Source organism: Neofelis nebulosa, chromosome 14 (genome assembly GCF_028018385.1).
Source record: "Neofelis nebulosa isolate mNeoNeb1 chromosome 14, mNeoNeb1.pri, whole genome shotgun sequence".
NCBI lineage: Eukaryota > Metazoa > Chordata > Mammalia > Carnivora > Felidae > Neofelis > Neofelis nebulosa.
In genome coordinates, this window is record NC_080795.1 from 41,325,706 (window position 1) to 41,349,036 (window position 23,331).

Consider the following 23,331-nt stretch of genomic DNA (forward strand, 5'->3'; position numbering starts at 1 on the left):
GTGTAAATGCAGCACTTTGCTCAGTTGTAGCCTGAAATGTTAGTTTTGTTCCCACCATGTCTGGCTTTACCCTTCCTCATTTCCTCATGGCATTTCTCATTTGTAAAGCTGGCTGAGCCTGTTCGTGCTGTTGTGGTTGCCTCGAGGGCAGAGTGAGTAAGTTGCATGATGAGCCATAAATCAAGGGGCATAGTCTCATCTTTCCTTTCCTCAAGATCAGACGTGCAGCAAGTAATTCAATATATAATTATGAATTGATAGAGGAAAGAATTGGTACTAAAACTTTTTTTTTTTTTTTTTTTTGCTATTCTTTATTTGTTATTCATGTTAAATTCTGGTAAGGATTATGGATTGAGCAAGCCTTTTGAAGAGAGGGTGTCTGTGTGTGTAAGTGTGTGTGAGTTTTGGTTTAGGTTTGGGCATGCAGGAGGTTGGGTGACTTTTAAAAGTTGTCAGGAGCTTAGAGCTGCTGATCCTTGGTGTGTGATGTCTTGAAGGGAAACATGTTGGGACGTGTTATGTGGAACCAAGTTAGCCAAATGTCTAGAACATATTCCTACTTTAAATGTAGAATTCAGTAAATAATCCTTCATCTACCAATCTTTGTCTACACAGACAGGATACTTTATATTTTTACTTTTGATCTTTTTTCACTTGACTTTGATATATACATTTAGAAAATCTCTCATAAAGTATTGCTTAAAATGAATTAAGCAAAGCTGCTTCTCTTGGTTCAGGGAATTATGTACACATAGATCAGAGCTGTATTGTAATCCCAGCTCTCTTACAGACGAGCTAGTGGACTGGGTAAGTTATGGAACTTCTCTAAATCCTAGTTTCTTCATCTGTTTGGTTTTACTCTTATCTATCTGGTAGGGCTATTGCGAAAACTGGAGGAAACAGTCAGTGTGTGTGGGGCGTGAAATGTTTAATAAATGTCATCATTTATGTCACTAGATTCTGGGAAATGATAGGTGCTGTGATAGATGGATAGAGAACAGAAGGAGGTAGGGGCCTTGCTTAGGAAATATACAGTACAGTTGAGGACAGAAATATTTTATGAGAATGGTAATATCTAATCAACTCTTAAATTGACGGTTGCAGCCTAGAGCAGTTAGGGAGGGTCTTGTTGCTGGGTAGGAGTTACCTATGGTCTAATTTGGTTAGGGGATTAGAAAGATAAGAGAGCTTCATAGACTAGTTAACTGAGGAAAGGTGAGAAGGCTAGAAACCTCTTTACAGGAAAGAGAAAACAGTGGTTTGAATGGAATATACTCTCCCCATTCCTATTCCTTCAAAGCTTGATTTCAACCAATATTCTGTTTGGGGATAGAATGTTGTGATGTGGTAAACGTTCCTGTGCTGTTCTGCTTTTTAGCCATCTTCAAGCAATCGCTCTTCGTTTAGGCCAGAGGTCAGCAAACTTTTTCAGTAAAGGTCCAGATAGTCAATAGTTTATACTTTTTGTAGGCCACATATGGTCTCTGCTCATATTTTTCTTTTTATAATCCTAAAAATGTAAAATCCATTTTTCTGTTTTTGATCGTCCAAAAACAGGCTGACCATCAAGGGTTGACTCTTGCAATGTTTTTCTTTCATTTCCTAAGGTAGGGTGTGTGTGTGTGTGTGTGTGTGTGTGTGTGTGTGTTATTTACTGATAGGGGTTTTGATACAGCACTGTACAGGTCCTTACATGGGGTTTTTTTAGCCAATTTTCTTGAAACTCTGTTCAGTAATGGTCTCCTATATTATAAAAATTTTCTAGGGGTGCCTGTGTGGCTCAGTCGGTTAAGTGTCCAACTTTGGCTCAGGTTATAATCTCAGAGTTTTGGGGTTCAAGCCCAACATCAAGCTCTGTGCTGACAGCTCGGAGCCTGGAACTGGCTTTAGATTCTGTGTCTCCCTCCCTGCCCCTCCTCTGGTCACGCTCTGTCTCTTTCTTAAAAATAAATGTTTAAAAAAAATTAAAAAAAAAACAAAACAACTTTCTCTGGTCATTCAGTGGATGGTGAGGGGTGAAGTTGGAACAATTGGGAACCATTAGCCTATACGAGTGGTTCTCAACCTGGAGTGATTTTTGCCCACTTGGGGACATTTGGCAATGCCTGGAGATATTTTTAGCCAGAACTCAGGTGGGTAGAGGCCAGCATGCTAGTAAAAATCCTATAGTACACAGGATCCCCACCCTATGCACCACCACCCACCCACCCCAAACAAAGAATTGTCTTGGCCAGTAGTGCCAAGGTTGAAATAAAAGTGATTTATACAGTGGGATTGGTCTCCATTTCTTGGATACTTTTCTCTTGATTCCATCGTAGCCCCTGACAAGGCCAAAAGCAATTATTCTAATTGCAGGGTTCCAGGGGTGCCTGGGTGGCTCAGTTGGTTAAGTGTCTAATTCTTGAGTTTGGCTCAGGTCCATGATCTCACAGTTCATGGGATCAAGCCCTGAGTTGGGATTCTCTCTCTCCTCTTTATCTTCCCTGCCCCCGTTCGCACGTGTGCGCTCTCTCTCAAAATAAATAAACGTTTAAAAAAAAAAAAAAGAATTGTAGGGGTGCCTGGGTGGCTCAGTTGGTTAAACATCCAACTCTTGGTTTTGGCTCAGGTCGTGGTCTCGCATTTCATGAGTTCAAGCCCCGCATCTGGGATCTGGGCTCCATGCACTCAGTGCAGAGCCTGCTTGAGATCATCTCTCTCCCTTTCTCTCTGCCCCTCCCCCTCTCATTCTCTCTGTCTCTCTTGAAATGAATAAATAAACTTAAATATTAAAAAAGAATTGCAAGGTTTCAAGGGACTGTTCAGTGGCAGGGTTTGCGTGGTAAACTATGGCTAGTCACAGCTAGTCCTTCTTAGTTCTGTAAGGATTCTTAAAGTACCCCTCCTCACCCCCTCCCTTGCCTTCCCAGAAAATTTAGGGCAGTTGTCTCCCCAGAGTATCTTCATCATTTGTTTCTACTGTTTCTGTCCTGTCGTACTTTTTGAAAACAACACTGGATTAATACTTACTGTATACCTTCCATGGATAATCATTTCATTTTATTTTTAAGATTTTATTTTTAAGTAAGCTCTACACCCAACATGGGGCTCCAACTTACAGCCCCACGATCAAGTGTCACATGCTCTACTGAGCCAAGCAGGTGCCCTGATAATCATTTTAATGACCCGTTCCATGGTCATTGCTCAGGTGGAAGCATCCATCTCCTGGGATTGATTTTCTAATTCCTGAGGGGTCAGCACATTTATTTCATCACTAGATGATGTAAATGGTGGGATTAGGGGGTGGGGAGTATAGAAATTACCATTTCAGCTTGATGATTATCCTGTGAGTATACAAATAGGCATCTGGTGAGTTCAGAATTTTGGTCATAAATGTGACTCTCAAAGTGTGATTATTATGGGTTATGAAAGTTGGTTACCCAAGGGTTCTAGGATGAGGGGGAGGACATCGCTTTTTATAATGCCTGCTTTGTGCCTTGGACTTGTTTTATCTCATTTAATCTTCCCAAAAATGCCCAGGGAGGTAAAGATTATCACAGCTTTGGCTTTTCAGATAAGCTGAAGTTTAGTAGGGTTAAGTAATTTGCCAAGGAACATATGCCTGCATTTCTACATGTAGTATATTTAACTGCAGAGAAATGTAGCCGGATGAGGGGCAACACAAAGTGAATTTGCACAGCACCGTGGGAAAACAACGTCTCTTTAGTGGAGAAAGAAAGGAGGAAGGGGGGTGGAGCTTGTGGAAGGATGAAATGGAAAGGGATTTTTAATTGAATGGAAAAGGATACTTATTGCTCATTGAATTAACTCCTCAGATGATTGGTTATAATGCTTGGTGGAAGTTAGGCTCTCTGAACTGTTTGAATCTTGTATCCTCTTTGATTGCTGTGAAGTAGTGCTTTGAAGTTTTTCTTAATGTCTGTCTTCGTTTTTTACCCTTATTATAAAATACCAGTTAGAAAACTAAAATAAAGGCAAACAACCACCCAGATTGCTGTTTTCATTTCAAATTGGAGGAAAGATAGGTCCCACGGTGTTATCTGTTGTATACGTTGTGTACTATATTATGAAATTTATGCAAATTTATACATAATACAAAGTATGACTGTAGTTTTGAAACTTAGAAATAACAAAATTAAACATTTTAATGACTTCTTAAGCAACCATTTTGTCAAAGATACATGCTTCTTTTAGAGAGATTATAAATTTGTAAAACTTGATGTAAATCTCTTCTGGTCCCACTCTCCAACCCAACTTAAGCCATGCATTTCTCAAAATCCATGTATCCTGGCTTGCTCAAAGCATGTATTCACTTGATTGAGAGGCATATTAGCCATTGTTTGTTAGCTCTGAGTATTTGAATTCTTTCTACAAATTTACTCTCAAAGGACAAGCATTTGCTGCCATCTAAGAAGGCTATACTATATGGCTCTATAAATCTGGTAAGGAAGTTCTGAGTAAAGGTGGCATAGAAATAGTGTCATCACTAATCTGAAGTTGTTTTTTTTTTTTCAAACAGCCTTAAAAAGCCTTTTGATGCCTCATGATCTTGACTGATGTAACTATCTTTTTTTTTTTTTTTTTCCTTTGAGAGGGAGAAAGAATCTAGCAGGCTCCATGCCCTGTGCAGAGCCTGATGTGGAGCTTGATCTCACAACCATGAGATCATGACCTGAGCTGAAATTGAGTCAGACACTTAACTGACTGAGCCACCCAGGCACCTGCCTATCTATCTACCTACCTACCTGCCTACCTACCCATCCGTCCATTCATTTGAGAGAGAGTGGGGGATATTTATTTATTGAGAGAGAGAGAGAGAGAGATGTAACCATATCTTTAAATTTTTTTTAATGTTTATTTGAGAGAAAAACAGAGCGCATGTGGGGGAGGGGCAAAGAGAGAGGGAGACAGAATCCAAAGCAAGCTCCAACCTTTGAGCTGTCAGCACAGAGCTGGACACAGGGCTCAAACTCACGAACCATGAGATCATGACCTGAGCCGAAGCTAGATGCTTAACCAACTGAGCCACCCAGGCATCTCTAGATGTAACCATATCTTTAAGTCAGTATGATCACTGCCTTGGATGTGCTATAAAGATAAAAGGATGAAGAGGTTTACTAACTTTGGTGTATACTAGGTAGTTTGAAACTAAACGAAAGTGCTTAGTATTCATGCCTTTGCTACTACTCAATAAATAGAAATTTTATTACTAGTCGTGCCTCAGGATAGGATTGATTAGGCCATTTTTTTATATATTTGCCCAAGAGGGAAATTGGAGACTCCAAAAAGTGTGGGTGAAGTCCAGACTGATAGGAAGCATCTATTCTGTCATTTCAAATAATTCTTGATCTCAGATGTATTTTACTTGGCTTCTTGGCTCTGTGTAAGTTTAATTTGGGGTTAGAAGCAACCTCACGTTACTTCCTCAAAATGTTTCCTTAACTTAATATCCCAGGTTTAAACCTTGAGAAGAATAGTTCAGTCTCCCGGTATGGAGCCTCTCAAGTTGAAGATATGGGGAATATAATTTTAGCAATGATTTCAGAGCCTTATAGTAAGTATTGCTGGGTTTTTTTTTTTTTAATTTTTTTAACGTTTATTTATTTTTGAGACAGAGAGAGACAGAGCATGAACGGGGGAGGGTCTGAGAGAGGGAGACACAGAATCTGAAGCAGGCTCCAGGCTCTGAGCCGTCAGCACAGAGCCCGATGCGGGGCTCGAACTCACGGACCGCGAGATCATGACCTGAGCCGAAGTCGGACGCTCAACCGACCAAGCCACCCAGGCGCCCCAAGTATTGCCGTTTTAACAGTTGCAGACGTAGAGTTTGATCCTGCCATTTTCCCCTCATGTATACTTTTAAATCTCCTGCCATATCTTTGTCTTCCTAATAGGTAAAATGATGACTTCTGTTTTCTCATTTTTAGATCATAGGTTTTCAGATCCAGAGAGAGTAAATTACAAATTTGAAAGTGGCACTTGGTAAGTACTAGAGTGGTATTCGGTTTGAGCCTTTTAATTTGTTTTATTCATATTGTGATATTTAACTCTTCTTGTAACTTCACTAAACCTTTTGGCTATCCATTGTTAAAAATATTACGTTATTTATAAAAGAAAGTTGTATCTTAAAGTGAGCTTGGATGTTGGCATTAAACTTAAGTGGAATATTTGTATCTCTAGTCACTATGACCCATAGGTGTTGTATCTGTGACTCTTGCTTTAGCCTCTCAGAACTATTCATCCTCTCACCAGAGAACTTCCAAAGGAAAAATCATAGGCTTTAAAAGAGTTCACAAGGCCCTTACGGAGATAATTTTAAGTATGTTCTATCAACTTCTACTTTAAAGCAAAGGAAATAACTGGCAAGAAGTATGAAATGGTGGTATCTCATTCTGATGACAGAACGGTTTGTAAATCACAGCAGTGAATCCCTGAGATTGCCTGCTGCCTGAAGTGAGCAAAAACTTTGGACATCTTTGCCCAGCGAGAGACTTTGAGGCCTATTTAGTTGGGAAGAAAGTGACTCATTCTGAAAGTGTCCTAGGACTATTAGAAATATGAATATGGGAGGAATAGCACATCAAAAGGTGTTAAAATATATAATAGGTGATTTGCAAATGACTCATTAAGGTGTGGGAACTCCCATGCATTTCCATAAACACTCTGATGGCTCCCCTGTTTGATAGGGGAGATATTTTAATGGCAGTGTTCTGACTGCATGCACACATTCCTGATGTGGGTTAATTGTCAGCTTTATGCAGATCTTAACTTTTGCTGTCAAACTGGATTTAAACTCCACTGGTATACTGGCCAGATCTCATAATAAATTTAAACGTATTCTTCTTGGTTCTAGGAACTTACTGGCTATCAGGGTATCGGGAGAACTTTGCTTTCTGTGACTTGATCCTAGGTCCTTTTGAGTTTATGGCAAGCAGGCAAGCAACTCCACTGATAGATGGTTTGTTGAGTGAGCTACCCGTGTGGGACCTGCTTTGGCACTTTCCTTTCTATAGTGAACCACCTAAAGAATACTTTGTGCCCAGATAATTTGTATTTAATATCTTTATTTTTGAGACAAAAAGAGCATGAGCAGGGGAGGGGCACAAAGAGAGGGGGACACAGAATCTGAAGCAGGCTCCAGGCTCTGAGCTGTCAGCACAGAGCCTGACGCGGGGCTCGAACTCACCAACCGTGAGATCATGACCTGAGCTGAAGTTGGATGCTTAACCGACTGAACCACCCAGGCGCCCTGAGTGCCCAGATAATTTTTGAGGTTCTGAAATAAATGAGGCAGTATTACAAGTCTGTCTGAACACCAAACAATACCTTATGTGTAACTAGGAAAATGGTAGGAGGGAATAGTTTGGACTCCCTAGTGCTAATTATGCAAACTGAAGTTTTGCTTGACCCACAGCAGCAAGATGGAACTTATTGATGACAATACCATAGTCCGGGCGAGAGGTTTACCATGGCAGTCTTCAGATCAAGACATTGCAAGATTCTTCAAAGGACTCAATATTGCCAAGTTGGTTTTCTTTAATCTCTATTTTGTTTAGTAATCCCAAAGGGATAATGGGTGTCCTACCATTTTTCCTCACTGTGTTTTTTCCCCCACTGCTGTCTGTCCTTTTCAAAGGGGAGGTGCAGCACTTTGTCTGAATGCCCAGGGTCGAAGGAACGGAGAAGCTCTGGTTAGGTTTGTAAGTGAGGAACACAGAGACCTAGCATTACAGAGGCACAAACATCACATGGGGACCCGGTACATTGAGGTATGTCCTCACAATCTGAGATCCTTGGCATCTTGAATGAATATTAATGTTGGAAGGCTCAGAAACTGTATTTAATTCCCTTTTCTTTTCTTAGGTTTACAAAGCAACAGGTGAAGATTTTCTTAAAATTGCTGGTGGTGAGTGCTTTTTATATAATGTGGCTATAAGAAGAATCTAAAATTTATTTATATACTAGAATAAATAAGTAGGGTCATGAATTTATTGCTTAAAGAAACAAAGGAATTGACTTTTTTTTTTTTTTTTTTATAAGTTGGAAACAAGACCCATATGGTATCAGTGACTAAATGTATACACTCACCCTAAGGCTTGAGTCAACCAACTGTAGTTAAATAGCCATTAACAATAGTAACATATGGGAGAGTCTGGCTGACTCAGTAGACCATGTGACTCTTGATCTTGGGGCTGTGAGTTCAAGCCGCATCTTGGGTGTAGAGATCATTTAAAAATAAAACCTTTAAAAACAAAATAGTATCATAAAAAGGTGAAAGGGTCATTGTAAAGTCTTGTACAAAGGAAGAGAGTAGTTCTTGAAAGAAATTAAATAGTCTGAAAACTACTTTGAAACAATCACAGAATACCACACCAGAATACCTGGAATTGTTGTATATCTGCTTATGGTTTTTCTCTCAAGCTTCCTTAACTCATCAATGACCAAAAACATAGTACTTTTCTTGCTCTAATATGTTTGAATATGTAGTGTTTTGTTTGCAGTACTATGGTCAAAAAGAAATGGGAACAGATATTTATCTAATTATTGAGTAATTTGTTACTTTAAAAGCTGTAAGTAATGGATAAAAAATGTTAACTATGGTTTGTCTGACAGATTTTTTCTATACATAAAACTACTTTGTAAGTTTTTATTGCTCTGTTCATACAGCTTTATAACTTTCTCCTTTTAGTATATTATAAATATTTTCCCATGTAACTATTATATGTTAATTACTATACAATATTAAGTACCATACATTATTTAAAATTTTTTTTTCAACGTTTTTTATTTATTTTTGGGACAGAGAGAGACAGAGCATGAACGGGGGAGGGGCAGAGAGAGAGGGAGACACAGAATCGGAAACAGGCTCCAGGCTCCGAGCCATTGGCCCAGAGCCTGACGCGGGGCTCGAACTCACGGACCGCGAGATCGTGACCTGGCTGAAGTCGGAGGCTTAACCGACTGCGCCACCCAGGCGCCCCAAAGTACCATACATTATTTTAAAAACACCCCTGTTGGGCATTTAAAGCTTATTTCCAATTTTTCATGCTAAGTATGTTGAAGTGAATATTTTTGTCTCTGAATATACCACTCATTAGGATACCTCTCTAAAATTAGGATAGCTGAATCAAAGAATGTAGGTAGACCTTTTAAGAGGCTTTTGAAAATCTTCTATTGCCAAATATATTATACTAGGATGACTTTTACTTAAATATAGAGAACTTTTGTATCTCTGCATTATATAGCCCTGGTTAAAATCCTTGCAACTGTTGAACTTGTAGTAAAAACATCCTGTTTTCAATTTGCTGGTATATTTCTATTCTGGCACTTATTCCTTTAGATAAACGAAGGCTTCCAAATTCAGAGCTTCAAATTTAATAGTGCTTCCAGAATCCCAAAGTGATGTTTGATATTGGTTGGTGATAAAATACATTTGGAGTTGCTATGGCTCTGAGGTTCCATGATAGCTAATATTGTAAACTGAAGAAGCAAAGTTAACTAATACGTTCATGCCTGGGATTTCATGGCTTGTAGGTAGTATGATAGTTTGCTCTTAAAGGAAAATGTTCCTGGGGTGCCTGGCTGGCTCAGCCAGTAAAGCATGTGACTCTTGTTCTAGGGCTTGTGAATTAAAGCTCCATGTTGGTGGTAGATGTGCATTTGAATATTTGCTATGTGGCAATATTGTACAAAATGCTTTATGTCAGGCAGAATGTTGATAAATCTTGAAATTAGCTGCCATGTATGTTCATTATACTTCCCTTAACTTGATTATTTTTGAAACTTTCTTAATAAAACATAGTCAGGAAAATAATAACAAAAGTCACCAAAGTGCTTCATGTATAGTAACTTATTTAATTATCATAATTTATGAAGTAGGTAATTTTACCTCCACTTTTAGATGAGGATACTAAAAGATAGGGGTTAAACTTGACTAAAGTCATAACCTAGTAAATGGCAAAGTCAAGATTGGGCCCAGACATTCTAGCTCCCTGACCAATGCCCTTACCTATCATAATGACTTACTGCCTCTCTGTGAGAAGAATACAGTGGTTGGTGCATGATTTAACTGTCTGGCCACCTTCCTAAGTTAACAGGTGTTTTATGAAAATGGTAGGGGAAAAGTTTCAAACTTGTGGGAAGAGAATTCTGATTCCTGGGATGTTGTCATGAATTCAGTGGGAGTGTGAATTTTAATTAAAAACTCAAGACATTGCCAAGAATTTTGCCATTTTAAATCTGGTAAAGTTGATGTCTTAACCATTTCTCCCCATGTTTCCTGGTATTTGTGTTCCCTAGGTACGTCCAATGAGGTAGCTCAATTTCTCTCCAAGGAAAATCAAGTCATTGTCCGCATGCGGGGGCTCCCTTTCACGGCCACAGCTGATGAAGTGGTGGCCTTCTTTGGACAGCATTGCCCCATCACTGGGGGGAAGGAAGGCATCCTTTTCGTTACCTACCCAGATGGTAGGCCAACAGGGGATGCTTTTGTCCTCTTTGCCTGTGAGGAATATGCACAGAATGCATTGAGGAAGCATAAGGACTTGTTGGGTAAAAGATACATTGAACTCTTCAGAAGCACAGCAGCTGAAGTCCAGCAGGTTGGTTTTTTAAGAACATTTTGGTGCTTAGTGTGATTTATTATTTATTTCCAAGAACAAGACTACATTATTTATTGTGCTAAAATAAAACTTGAGAAATACAGAAAGTGTAAGTGCATTTAAAAAATTTTTCATTCCATAATTAAAAGATAACCACTGTTATTTTCTATATGCATAGGAAAAATACTATGTTTTTATATAATTAGAATACTGCTGTAGATAAACTTTATATTCTGTTTAAAACCTACGTATCTTGAGGAGTCTGAGTGGCTCAGTTGGTTAAGTGTCCAACTCTGAATTTTGGCTCGGGTCATGATCTTCCGGTCCATGGAATTTAGCCCCCCAAGTCAGGCTCTGTGCTGACAAGTCAGAGCCTGCTTGGGATTCTCTCTCCCTCTCTCTCTGCCCTTCCCCCTCTCACACGTGTGCTCTCCCTCTCTGTCTCAAAATAAATAAGCTTAAAAAAAAAACAAAAAGTCTCTTACCAATAAAAAAAGAAAAAAGAAAAAAAACTGCCATATCTTGGAAGTTTACCCATGTCTAAAAAGTTCCATTTTTAATATGTCTCAAAGGTACATGATTTATTTAGAGAACCCATTGTACATTTAGGTTGCGGTTTTTTTCTCCTATAAGAAATTTCTAGATAAACGTGCTTATAAAACTCAACTTCTGGTTGATTTCTTTAGAACTGGATGGTGTGAGCTTTTAATGTTTTTAATAACTTACCAAATTTATTTCCCAAAAGGCTTACTCAGTTCCATACTGCTGGTGACAGCATGAAGTGCCCTTTTGTTCTGTTATTGCCTTCCAGAATTCAGAGTTGTTTTTGAGGCACAGATGGGACAATCGTTTGCCCCACATGGTCCAGGCATGAAGCCATCTGCAGGGTTTCAAGCGTTTTGACTATTCTTGACTTACCAGCTGAATGGTCTTCAAGGGTCTGTTCATTTTTCCTTGTATCTGAGATCATGTGGACTGCCTCACATGTGGCTCTTCCAACTTTTACTTGGGTCCCATAGTAGAACAGAGTCACTTTAATGATTCATTTTTGTCCTCTTTACAAGCAATTAGGACACTGACTCCACTATTATTTCTATGAGTTCATAAAATGATTTTGTCTAGCTTTGTTCTGCAAAGCGCATTGTGTATTGTGGTTTGACATCATTGCCCAAAGTTGAAAAGAACGTTTCACCTGGTAGAATACCAACATGTTTTTATACCTACAGTGAACAGAGGTGACATTCCGAGCTAGTTCTGCATCCTGATGTCCTCCTGTTCTTGAACCCTAATCTATGAACATACTTCTACTTTAAGTAATTCTGTACCTTGTTGAAAATTAGTATCATAAACTCTGAATTTCTAAAATATACTAAATGTGCTTGAGGCTTCACATATTACATCCATCAGTGCCAAACCAGAGGAGGTGAAAATGAGACTTTAGATCTTTAATTGGAAGAAAAGTTTTATGGAAATCTTGGCCTAGAACAGACTACTCCAGGGCCTTGGCTACCGTATGTTCATCGGTTTGGGTATAGAGTATGCTGCCTCTGTATGACTTTAATGTGGTTTTGGTTATAGATGAGCTTCCTCTCTAACCCCATCCTACTGACTTATTTAAGAAATGCTGAGGTAATCATATGCTCTGCACTGTCATCTTCTCATTACTCATACAAGTAATCATTTCATTCAATAACTATTTGCTCACCTCCTATTTGGCAGTTATTGGAAGGTGCCTGACCATGTCCTGTCCTGAGTTTGTCTACAACTATATTTATTTTCATGTTCATCCTGTAATGTTTGTTACATTATTTGTATAATTTCTTTTTATTTTTTTTTCTTTTTAAATCTTGCTGTCTCTTTAAAGTTTATTTGGCTGTGTTTGTATTTATTTTTGTCACCTCTTAGATAGCAACCAGACAGGGTGTGAGTGAGAAAATCAGAACAATTTTTTGGGGAGGGTTTTGATTCTATATTTCCAGTTTATAGGATGATGAAGGCTACCGTAGTAAGTTCAGAAAACCTAGGGATGTCACACATTGTTGCACAAGGACCTTCTAGTATTATAAACAAGTAGGCATGTTCTAAACTAAAACAAAAGTAGACCAGAACCTTACAATAAGGTTTTGCCTGGCAGTAATCCTTTCTCCTAAATATACCTGACCTCTCATTCATTGTCAAGATAGCTGAATTCCATGACTTTAAAAGATAGTCAAGGGGCACCTGAGTGGCTCAGTCAGTTGAGCATCTGACTTTGGCTCAGGTCATGATCTCGCAGTTCATGAGTTCAAGTCCTGCATCGGGCTTACTGCTGTCCATGCAGAGCCTGCTTCAGATCCTCTGTCCACCTCTCTCCTTCCCCACCCCCGCTTGCTCTCACTCGCATGCACTCTCTCTCAAAAATAAACATCAAAAAAAAAAAAAAAAAAAGTCAAGATGTTCTGTCTTGCTACTATCACAAATTCACATGACAACTGATTATTTTGATGGTCACCAAATGATTTTTTTCTTTCATTTTTACATTACCAGTTATTCTGTTTTGGGCTTTATACGTTATTATAAATGTGGCGTTATGTAATCCAGAGTCATTGTTTGACCTGTGGTTCCTTTATTATGTCATTCTCTTGCTTGAGTTTGGAGGTAGACTGTGGTAACAGTATTAAGGGAAACACTGTGCCTGGTGAAATGAAATCTAATAGATTGCTACAAATGTCCACATTTAGCAATATGTCTGGTTTTTATAAAAGCAGCATACTCTCAGGATATGTGTCCTGAGACAGTGATGTACTTGTCCAGGAGACAAGTCCTTAATCTAAGCGTGTTGTGTGCGGCACATGCCTCAGCAGACATCTGACAAAAGTAGGGATCATGCTTTCCCAGCTGAAAAGCATGGATCCCTTTCTCCATAAGTGCTTCTCAAGCTTTAATATGCTTATGAATTACCTGGGGATCTTGTTAAAATGCAGGTTCATATTTATGAGGTCTGGGTTGGAGCTGAGGAGACACATTTCTAACAGACTCCACAACGCTGCTGGTGCTGATTTGCAGACCATGTTGGAAGAGTAAGGCTCTAAATCACTTCTCTTTTGCTTTGAGTATAGGTGCTGAATCGATTCTCTTCGGCCCCTCTTATTCCACTTCCAACCCCTCCCATTATTCCAGTACTACCTCAGCAATTTGTGCCCCCTACAAATGTTAGAGACTGTATACGCCTTCGAGGTCTTCCCTATGCGGCTACAATTGAGGACATCCTGGACTTTCTGGGGGAGTTTTCCACAGATATTCGAACTCATGGGGTTCACATGGTATTGAATCACCAGGTAAGAAAGTTACTTATCGAACGCTGACTTGCTTATTTTTATGATCAAAGGCTCTCTTCCAGTAAAAAAAAAAAAAAAGAAAAGAAAAAATGTACAAATGTTCATCAGCTGTGTAGTAAGTCTTTAAGGAAAGATTTAACTGTAAATGGAGGAGGTCTTTAAAATGGACTCCAGAAAGAATGCTATCATTAGCCTGGTAATGTAAATTCAGCTCTGGTTCCATCATTATTTATATCGGTCAAATTATTTGCCTCAGGAAGGAGACAAATACATTATTAGTCTAATACAACATTTTTCTGAGCTCTGCTGTTGTAGTGTGAAAGCGATTATAGACTGTATATAAACCAATGAGCATGTCTGTGCATCAGAGTATTTTATATTTATAGACTGTTTAGAAATGGCTTATTTTATATGTATGACCTCAAATGACATTTAGTAAAATGCGAAGTTAGTAAGGATTTGTATATGTACCACTTGGAACAGTATGTGATCATAACAGGTGCTCAAATGTATTAATGAATTGTGGAGAAGTCTCCATCAAAGTGGAACCAAATTCTAACTGTATACAAGTATACTTATGAGTATATTAGCAGTAGTTCCTGGCTTGGTGTCCTTTGATTTTTGGTTAAATAAAATTAGTCCTATTTGTTGCTGAATAATTTACCAGCATTGTGTGCTATTATAAGCAGGACAAAATTTCTAAAAACCCCTAAGCCAAGTAATTCTAATTAAAATTTTGGAACTCTCTATTAAAAACAAAGTTGAATTTTTGAAAATGTTTTCTTAGTATTATGGTTTAAATCTAGATTTGTATTGAAAGTTCCAACATTTTTCTAAATTGCTAGTCTCTGGCTTTCTCTTCTCATGTGGAGATTTGGTCATATTCATAACCATAATCCTGTCCCACTGGAAAGTACATCCCTCTGGGGATGAGGAATCAGAAAACATCCTGAGCCTCTGGCTTGGGTTTCCACACCAGCACATGCTCATTCTTACTCGTATGTCAATATTAAGCTACGCAACTTTTTATCTTACACACCCTCAGCATGCTTCACTGGGGGGAGTCGTTTTAAATAAAACCTCCCCACAATTCAGCATCACCAGGGGATTATTTTGTTTCTCTTTGAGCACCATTTCTAATAACCTAGGGGCTATTATAATTCTTTGATTAACCACAGTAGACCTATTTGTCTCTTATTGACCCACATGACCTATTATGATTGCACTTGGGAGAAATGCTTCTTTAATGATGGACAAGCTTTTAGCTGCCTCAAAGATGTTAGGTTTCCATCTTGGACTGGGTTTCCATGGTATCCCTAATTTCCCTGGTATGGTAACTCTTATGGTAACTTGCATGGTTATAATTTGCACCACATAGTCCCTTCGAGATTTTTAAAGAAATCCATAAAAAAGGAATCTTAAAAACTGATTGTGTCTTTTTCTCCCCCACAAAATGTCCACGTTAAATAAAGCCAAGGTGTTCTGGTTCTGTGAAACAGAAATCTAGTGTGGTTTTAAACAGGATTTTTAGCAAGCTATTAGTAATGGAGGAAGTATCTATAAACACCTGTCTGACCAAGGTTTAAGATGGAGGTGCCAGGGAAGAGATGAAAGAAGGGTTCCCACGCAAGACTTTTAGTACAGCTTTCACCAACCCCCACGGTGCTTTGCATCTCCCGTTTCCTTATCCCCCTTCTCTATTCCTAAGCCCACATCACACCCTAGGCTTCAGGGAGAAGGGAAAGGGATGTTGCAGGTCAGTGATAGACAACTGAGAGCCAAAAGAGAACATTGGTTTAGTCAGCTTCTTGTAGGAGGATACATAAAGCTCTTATACTGGTTCTATTCCTAGCTTTTCTCAATCAAATAAGATTTAATCAGGTTTTTCAGAAATGCAAAACCCAATATACGATCCTATACTTTGAAACCACAGTTACAAGGAGACCCTTTCAAAACCCTGTAAATCTGATACTAACTAATAGGAATGAGAAAGGATCACTTTTAGCTACAAGCCCTCAAAACTGTTTCCAAGGTTTTGTGGGCCATTCTGGTGATTAGGTGATGAAATGCGAATCAGATTTCAGTAGACAACACTTGTCACCCAGATTTTGTGGCTAAAACGTCTGTACTATGGGTGATTGTCACTTTGCATGTTTTGTAAGCAACCATTTCCTTGTTGAAGGAGACAGTCTCCTTTTGTTTTTATTCTTCCCCCACACGCTCAGGGCCGCCCATCAGGAGATGCCTTTATCCAGATGAAGTCTGCGGACAGAGCATTTATGGCTGCACAGAAGTGTCATAAAAAAACCATGAAGGACAGATATGTTGAAGTCTTTCAGTGTTCAGCTGAGGAGATGAACTTTGTGTTAATGGGGGGCACTTTAAATCGAAATGGCTTATCCCCACCGCCATGTAAGTTACCATGTAAGTTTTTCTTGGGTCTTGGCGCTATTCTACGCTATATGCTGGTAGGTGCTTAAGCTGCTTTCATAACTTTCTGTGCCCCTGGTTCTTTCTAAGGCAGGTGAGATGGTTACATAAGGCTTTCCCATCTGAAATCGGTAGTATCTGGTAATCATTTAAGACCTTGGTTGTGGACACCCATAATTAGAGATGCTACGAATACCTCCTTTCAAATTATATTCTTGCTTTTCCAGTGATAAGCACTTGATTTCTGAAGCTTAGTGTGCTCAAGATAAGCACTGACTCTGAGAGGCAACCTGGCTATGTAGATATTTTAATACGCATTTAAAGGTAAAATAAATATGGCTGGATCCTTTTTCTTTTCCTTCTGCTTTTTTTTTTTTTTTTTTTTTTTTTAGAAGGGTGATTGATGCCCATTTTGCATTTTTAATTTTTTGAGCATTAAGTATGTCTTTGGAAAGGACAACCTGGGGAGCATTTCTCTTGTTTTCCAGGATATCTGTAATGAGTAAGTTAGTAAAACAAAACAAAACAAAACAGAAAACATATATATATATATATATATATATGCGTATATATACACACACACATATATATATACACATAAATGCGTAAATAAATTAGCCAAAGTTTCCATTGGATCGCAGGATCAGTGCTTAATTTCAAGCCATGCTCTTGCTCATTGGCACCTGGGTGCAAGCCATCTGGAATCCTGTTTGAGAGGAATAAGCCCTTTAGTCTGGAAACCATGTTCTGGATAGTGAGGGACATTTGGGGATCTTATGTTAAAACTTGAATCTTTTTGACACAGTTTTCACTTTTGAATAAGACATACCTTGTTAGGAGTCATACTGGGTATGTTCAAAGAATGTAGCACTTGGAATGTAGTTCAAAGATGACTGAGAAAGCAAACTGGATTATGTGCTTGATCCCAATAAAATGAGGAGTGTTAGGACATCGCTTTCTAATAAAGAGTATCTTTACCAATGAAACTATTTGATAAAGTATTTTTCATAGAAGATTTGGTGGGGCTTAATCCTTTTTTTCCCCCTTGGACTTCCTAAATGCTAATATTCCATTTACCTGCTGCTTGCTGTTGGTGAATAGGAGTTGATGACTAATGGCTATCAAGTTTTGAAAACTTATGATTGGGTTTAAGCAGTATCTTAAAGTAATCTTAGTCCTATGTATCCTGTCCATAAACCACTGATAATATCAGTAACTTTCAATTTCCTTTAGTGATCATGTTATCAAACATTGTGAGATAAGGGAATTTCTTCGTGGTGTATAACCCAAGTTATTCTGCTGTGGTATCCTTTTACTTCTCTCTTCCTAGTGGAAAACTGGTCAATACAGACTTTCTTCTTAAGACTTCATTTTTCCCCCTTTCCTCCTCCAAGTCCTAAAATAATAGAAAAAAATTTAAATTTTTTTTGTAAAAATAGATTTCCATGTATTTTAATATTCTTCAAAAATTTTAACCCAAATTAACTACTTACAAGTGGAAGACATACTCATTTAAAAAATAAAAATAAAAAATAAAAGAATTCTAATCAATACATTGTAATATTATGCCTGTTCTACTGGAGTTTTTTTTCCCTGACAACTCTAGGTGATTTCCTATTTTTACAGCAACCAAAAAACTTAGGGAAATTGCATATATTTTTTATCTACTCTCAATGACTAAAGAAGTTAAAATAGTGATTGGAAATTCCCCACTGAGGAGTTTCTTGTTCAATGTGGAAAGAAATGCTGCTACAGTCTCAGTGGTTTAAAGTTTAAAACATTAATTTGTTCATTGAAATTTTAACTTTTGCAAAAAGTTGAACATTGGAAGGTGAATTCCACTTTTCTAATCTATGAATGTATACATCTGATTTTCTCTTAGGGGTATAAGAATAGCTCTTTTCAATTGAGGAAAATCCAAATCCGGGCAGCCTAATCTGTTTTGTTATCAAAAATTTCTACCTTTCGGGGCGCCTGGGTGGCACAGTCGGTTAAGCGTCCGGCTTCAGCCAGGTCACGATCTCGCGGTCCGTGAGTTCGAGCCCCGCGTCAGGCTCTGGGCTGATGGCTCGGAGCCTGGAGCCTGTTTCCGATTCTGTGTCTCCCTCTCTCTCTGCCCCTCCCCCGTTCATGCTCTGTCTCTCTCTGTCCCAAAAATAAATAAAAAAAAAAAAAAAAAAAAAAAAATTTCTACCTTTCTTTATATTGTCACATAATGAATTACTTGATAGTTCAAAAGCAAGATATAGGCATAAGCTTTATAATTTTCTGTATGACTTAGTGCCTCAATTTGTTCTGTTTGCCCTTTTGTGGAGTCTTGAAGGCCAGGAATCATAATTTTAAATTTTATGTACATTAAGGACCAAACATGCATCACAGTTTTTGTTGAATTATGAAGGAGATACCTAAAAGTTGAATAGGAGATCGATATGTTGGTCTTTGGTTTATGTACCCCCACTCAGACTCTTACTCATCACCATACATGTGTAGAAACTTTTTTTTTTTTTTTCAACTTTTTACATTTATTTTTGGGACAGAGAGAGACAGAGCATGAACGGGGGAGGGGCAGAGAGAGAGGGAGACACAGAATCGGAAACAGGCTCCAGGCTCCGAGCCATCAGCCCAGAGCCTGATGCGGGGCTCGAACTCACGGACCGCGAGATCGTGACCTGGCTGAAGTCGGACGCTTAACCGACTGCGCCACCCAGGCGCCCCTGTAGAAACTTTCAAGAAAAGCATAAGACAATAGAGATTTTCCTGTGAAAAGGTATCCCTTGGGCCTCTGTTATTTACAAACTATATTAGATAGTTCCTGGTGTAGAAATTAAAGTCAGGAATTCCAGATTCAGGCCACCCCTCAGTTATCTCTTCTGTCGGGTGCAGATGGCCTGGATAGTTATATTCATCCCGCTTGATAAAGCCACTGTCTAGTAATGAGTCTGATTTAAAAGGATTATGGGGCCTGGAAGATGTTGAATAACTGGAAGTTAATAGAATTTCATCCTTTTCTATTTTCTGTTTAAACTGAGCTTTTTATCAGCTGATGCTTGGAAGCCTTGAACATATATTTCTTGAGAGTTATTTTTCAGGTTACATGTGGTCTTTTGTTCTTTTTTTTAATTATTATTTTTTTATATTAAATATGATTTATTGTCAAATTGGTTTCCATACAACACCCAGTGCTCATCCCAACAGGTGTCCTCCTCAATGCCCGTCACCCACTTTCCCCTCTCCCCCACTTAATTATTATTTTAGAGAGAGCATGCGTGAACAGAGGAGAGGGACAGAAGGGGAGAGTGAGAGAGAGAGAGAGAGAGAGAGAGAGAGAGAGAGAGAGAGAGAGAGAGAATCTTAAGTAGACTCCTTACTCAGCACAGACCCTGATATGGGGCTCCATCCCAGGAACCTGGGATCATGACCTGACCCAAAATCAAGAGTCAGATGCTCAACCAGCTGAGCCACCCAGGCACCTCTGTTGTCTGTTTTTTAAAAACAGGTCCAAAAAGTTAGATAGCTTCAAATCCCACCTTCTGGGTTTTGTTTAGGTGGAAATAATGCAGTTAATCTATTCTTAGATCCATTCACTCTGGTGTCATCTATGCTTGGGCATAATGCATGGAACTGGTTAAGTTGTTTTTATCATAACAATTTGCATCTCATGCTTACTACAGAGTAGTTAATAAGATGAAAGAACAGCATAGCTCTCAAAAGGGCAACAACAACCCAGCTTTTAATTTGAAGTTATACTAGATGTGAGTCCTGTGTTTGTTTCCTCAAAGGGTTAGTTTGTAGTAACTGGCACTCAAGAGTAGAAAATAAAAATCAGAGGTGCCTGGGTGACTCAGTCGATTAAGCATCTGACTTGAGCTTGGGTCATGATCTCGTGGTTTGTGGGTTCAAGCCCCATGTCGGCTTCTGTGCTGACAGCTCAGAGCCTGGAGCCTGCTTCGGATTCTGTGTCTCCCTCACTATCTGCCCCTCTCCTGCTCGCTTTCTTTCTTTCTTTCTTTCTTTCTTTCTTTCTTTCTTTCTTTCTTTCTTTCTTTCTTTCTTTCTTTCTCTCTCTCTCTCTCTCTCTCTCTCTCTCTCTCTCTCTCTCTCTTTCTCTCTCTCTCTCTCTCTTTCTTTCTCTCTCTCTTTCAAAAATAGACAAACATTTAAAAAAATCACGTCATGAAATCGTTGAAAAGGCGTAAAAGTTCACTTGCTAATTGGTTTCTCCCAATTTCCAGGTATTCGGGTTTTGAGATTATTTTTAGGTGTTATCTGTGTAATCAAAAGGAAGTTATTTGGACATTTTAATCAAATTTTGTATGAAGGATCAGGTTTCAACGATTGATGAGTTGAAGATTCACCAAAAAATTACCAACCTTAAAAGTGTTTTTACAGATTTGTAGAAGATTACACATTTGAGAAAGTTCACGTTGTTATAAAGAATTCAGAAAATATTAAATCTATGCAATAATAAAAAAAAAAGCTACTTGGGATGACAAAGAGCTAGTCTCTTCAAAATGTATGGATGTGTGGAACGCTGACCTTATGGCTTTAGTGTTAGCACATGTGTCAGTTGTGACAAATAGGTCTTAAAGTCTCTCTCTTTGCTTATTTAGGCCTGTCTCCTCCCTCCTACACATTTCCAGCTCCTGCAGCCGTTATTCCTACCGAAGCTGCCATTTATCAGCCGTCTGTGCTTTTGAATCCACGAGCACTACAGCCCTCCACGGCATACTATCCAGCGGGCACCCAGCTCTTCATGAACTACACTGCGTACTACCCCAGGTGAGGCTCGGGTGGAAGTGGAAGCGAAGGACAGAAACAAAGGACTCCTTTGATGGCCAGTGCCTGGGTTCACAAAAGAATATTGTCTGCCATTGAAGGTTAGGATGGCGGGCAGCAGCCTCTGTCCTATCTCTCTGACCACAGAGGTTGTTTCGAGACCAAAATAAGTTTATTTTTTCACCACCTATTGACAGCAGGATCTTTTAGGTTACTCACGGAGACAAATTTCCTTTGTTTCCTGCTCCTGTCTTAGGACCATAAGTAAGTAGCACTGTAAGTATCGCAACAGCGTGGCAATATCATGTAACTGGATTTTAAAACAGGAAAATCCATAAGAACAATTATATTTTTAAGTAGCATCAATTCATATGTCGGCCCATAATAAATAAAAACTTTTAAATTTTACAGAACTTGTATTTTGTTCGCCCCACCCCCACCCCAAACCAGTACTAACAAGTCCAAGATGAGATTCGTCAGTACTTTTCTTGGAATCAACATATTTTTAATCCAGTTCATTCTTTTGAGTTCTGTTCAATTTCTGGAAGGCAGGAGGTATAATGGAGAGAATGCTGTTGGTCTGGAAGTTAGGAGACCTGAGATTTAGTCTCAGCTCTTATTCTAACTGGGGCAAGTCACTTAAGTTTTCTGGTTCTTAAAATATGATAAGATTGACCAAATTTTTGAAGTCCCTTTCACGTCTGATTGCTTGTGAATCTAACTTGGATGTATAATGACATCTCAAAATCTTGTTAAATTTTCTTTTCAAAAAAACTGTTTAGCCAGTAACCGGTTCATGTTATTAGAATAAAATTTTACTTTGGTGCAAGCAATATTGCTCAAAAATTTTTAACTTATCCCAGGCCTTATTTTTCCTTCCCAAGCTATTTGACTGCATGTTTTGAGTACGTCCACCAATATGTAAGTGAAGTTTTTTGATAAGTGATCTGGAAGTAACCTATCCGATCCCCATAGTTGCCATGTCACATTGTAGTTTTCTTCCTTCTCCATCTAGTTTTTGAGAATGGAGCAGAAACTGTAGAATCTCTAGCGGTGAAGCTTGTAACCACAGTTCATTACATTTGTTACTTAATTAGGCATTTAAAAAATATTCACTAATGTTATTATACATGTTCTTTTCTTTCTTTTTTTTAAGAGAGCACATGAACAGGGGAGAGGGGCAGAGGGGGATTGAGAGAGAGAGAGAAGGAGAAATAGAGGCTTAAGGAGAACCATGCTCAGTTCAGATCCCAACATGGGGCTCCATCCCATAACCCCAGGGTCATGACCTGAGCCAAAAATCAAGAGTCAGACGTTCACCCGACTGAGCCACCCAGGTGCCCCACAGCTATTCTTTATTCTAGTGGGGAAGAATAGGGAGGAAGCAATAATAGTCAGTTGGCCATCTTTTGAAGGTTTGAAGAAGCTCAGAAGCATGAATGATTGTTCATGGTTGAGTACTGTGTCAGGTGCCCAGCCGAGTCCCAGTCTGTCACCTTCTCTGGATCCTGTGACAATCACTTGGCTAGTAGTGGGTTCTGGTTATAAGAAAGATCTTTGTCTACACCATCAGAATGTCAGGAGTGAAAAAGCATTGTTCCTTTGGGTGCTATTTCTCAACTCTAGAATACATTTGCAGAGTATTCGATTCCACTGTTGACTTGTAAGCTGGATCCTATGAAAAGAAGGAATCCCTTAGAAATAGCTAGCTATTGTGGTAAGATGGGAACTTAAGTCTTGAATGGAAACCCCAAAGGCAGGAGGAACTGACATTTATGGCTTGATAGCTCCTGTAATTTCATGCCCTTGCCTGTAGGTTAATTTTTTTCTAGTAGTTTTAAAGTTGGTAAGGTCCTCTTGTTAAGTCTAAGAGTATAGAAATATAGTGAGTACAAGTAGACTCCCATTTTATAAACCTCTAAGTCCAGAAGCAATCACTCTTATTGGTTTGAGAATACACACATATGTTTGCATTTCTAAATAGTGTGGCATACTTAACATGTACTGCTCATTTGTTCCTTTTTTATTTTTGGGAGAGAGAGTGGGGAAGGGGAGCAGAAGGAGAGAGAGCCTGATTGGGGGGCTTGATCCCACAACCCTGGGATCATGACCTGAGCTAACATCAAGAGACAGTACAGTCAACCGACTGAGCAACTCAGGCACCTGTTTCTTTCCTTTTTTTTTTTTTTTAAACCTGACATTATGTC

At 38.9% G+C, this 23,331-nt stretch overlaps 1 protein-coding gene across 5 annotated transcripts in view; it reads left to right on the plus strand.

Annotated features, from left to right (window-relative positions):
* Window positions 1-23,331, plus strand: part of ESRP1 (epithelial splicing regulatory protein 1) — a 66,273-nt gene that overhangs the window by 12,909 nt on the left and 30,033 nt on the right. For 4 of the 5 annotated variants that reach the window (XM_058698596.1, XM_058698593.1, XM_058698597.1 and 1 more), the window contains exons 5-13: window positions 5,456-5,554; window positions 5,928-5,982; window positions 7,415-7,525; window positions 7,637-7,769; window positions 7,864-7,906; window positions 10,300-10,601; window positions 13,700-13,918; window positions 16,144-16,342; window positions 20,959-21,127. In XM_058698596.1, coding sequence (XP_058554579.1) covers window positions 5,456-5,554; window positions 5,928-5,982; window positions 7,415-7,525; window positions 7,637-7,769; window positions 7,864-7,906; window positions 10,300-10,601; window positions 13,700-13,918; window positions 16,144-16,342; window positions 20,959-21,127 — 1,330 coding nt within the window. The remainder of the gene's footprint in view (window positions 1-5,455; window positions 5,555-5,927; window positions 5,983-7,414; window positions 7,526-7,636; window positions 7,770-7,863; window positions 7,907-10,299; window positions 10,602-13,699; window positions 13,919-16,143; window positions 16,343-20,958; window positions 21,128-23,331) is intronic. The other variant, XM_058698595.1, reaches the window with a different exon arrangement.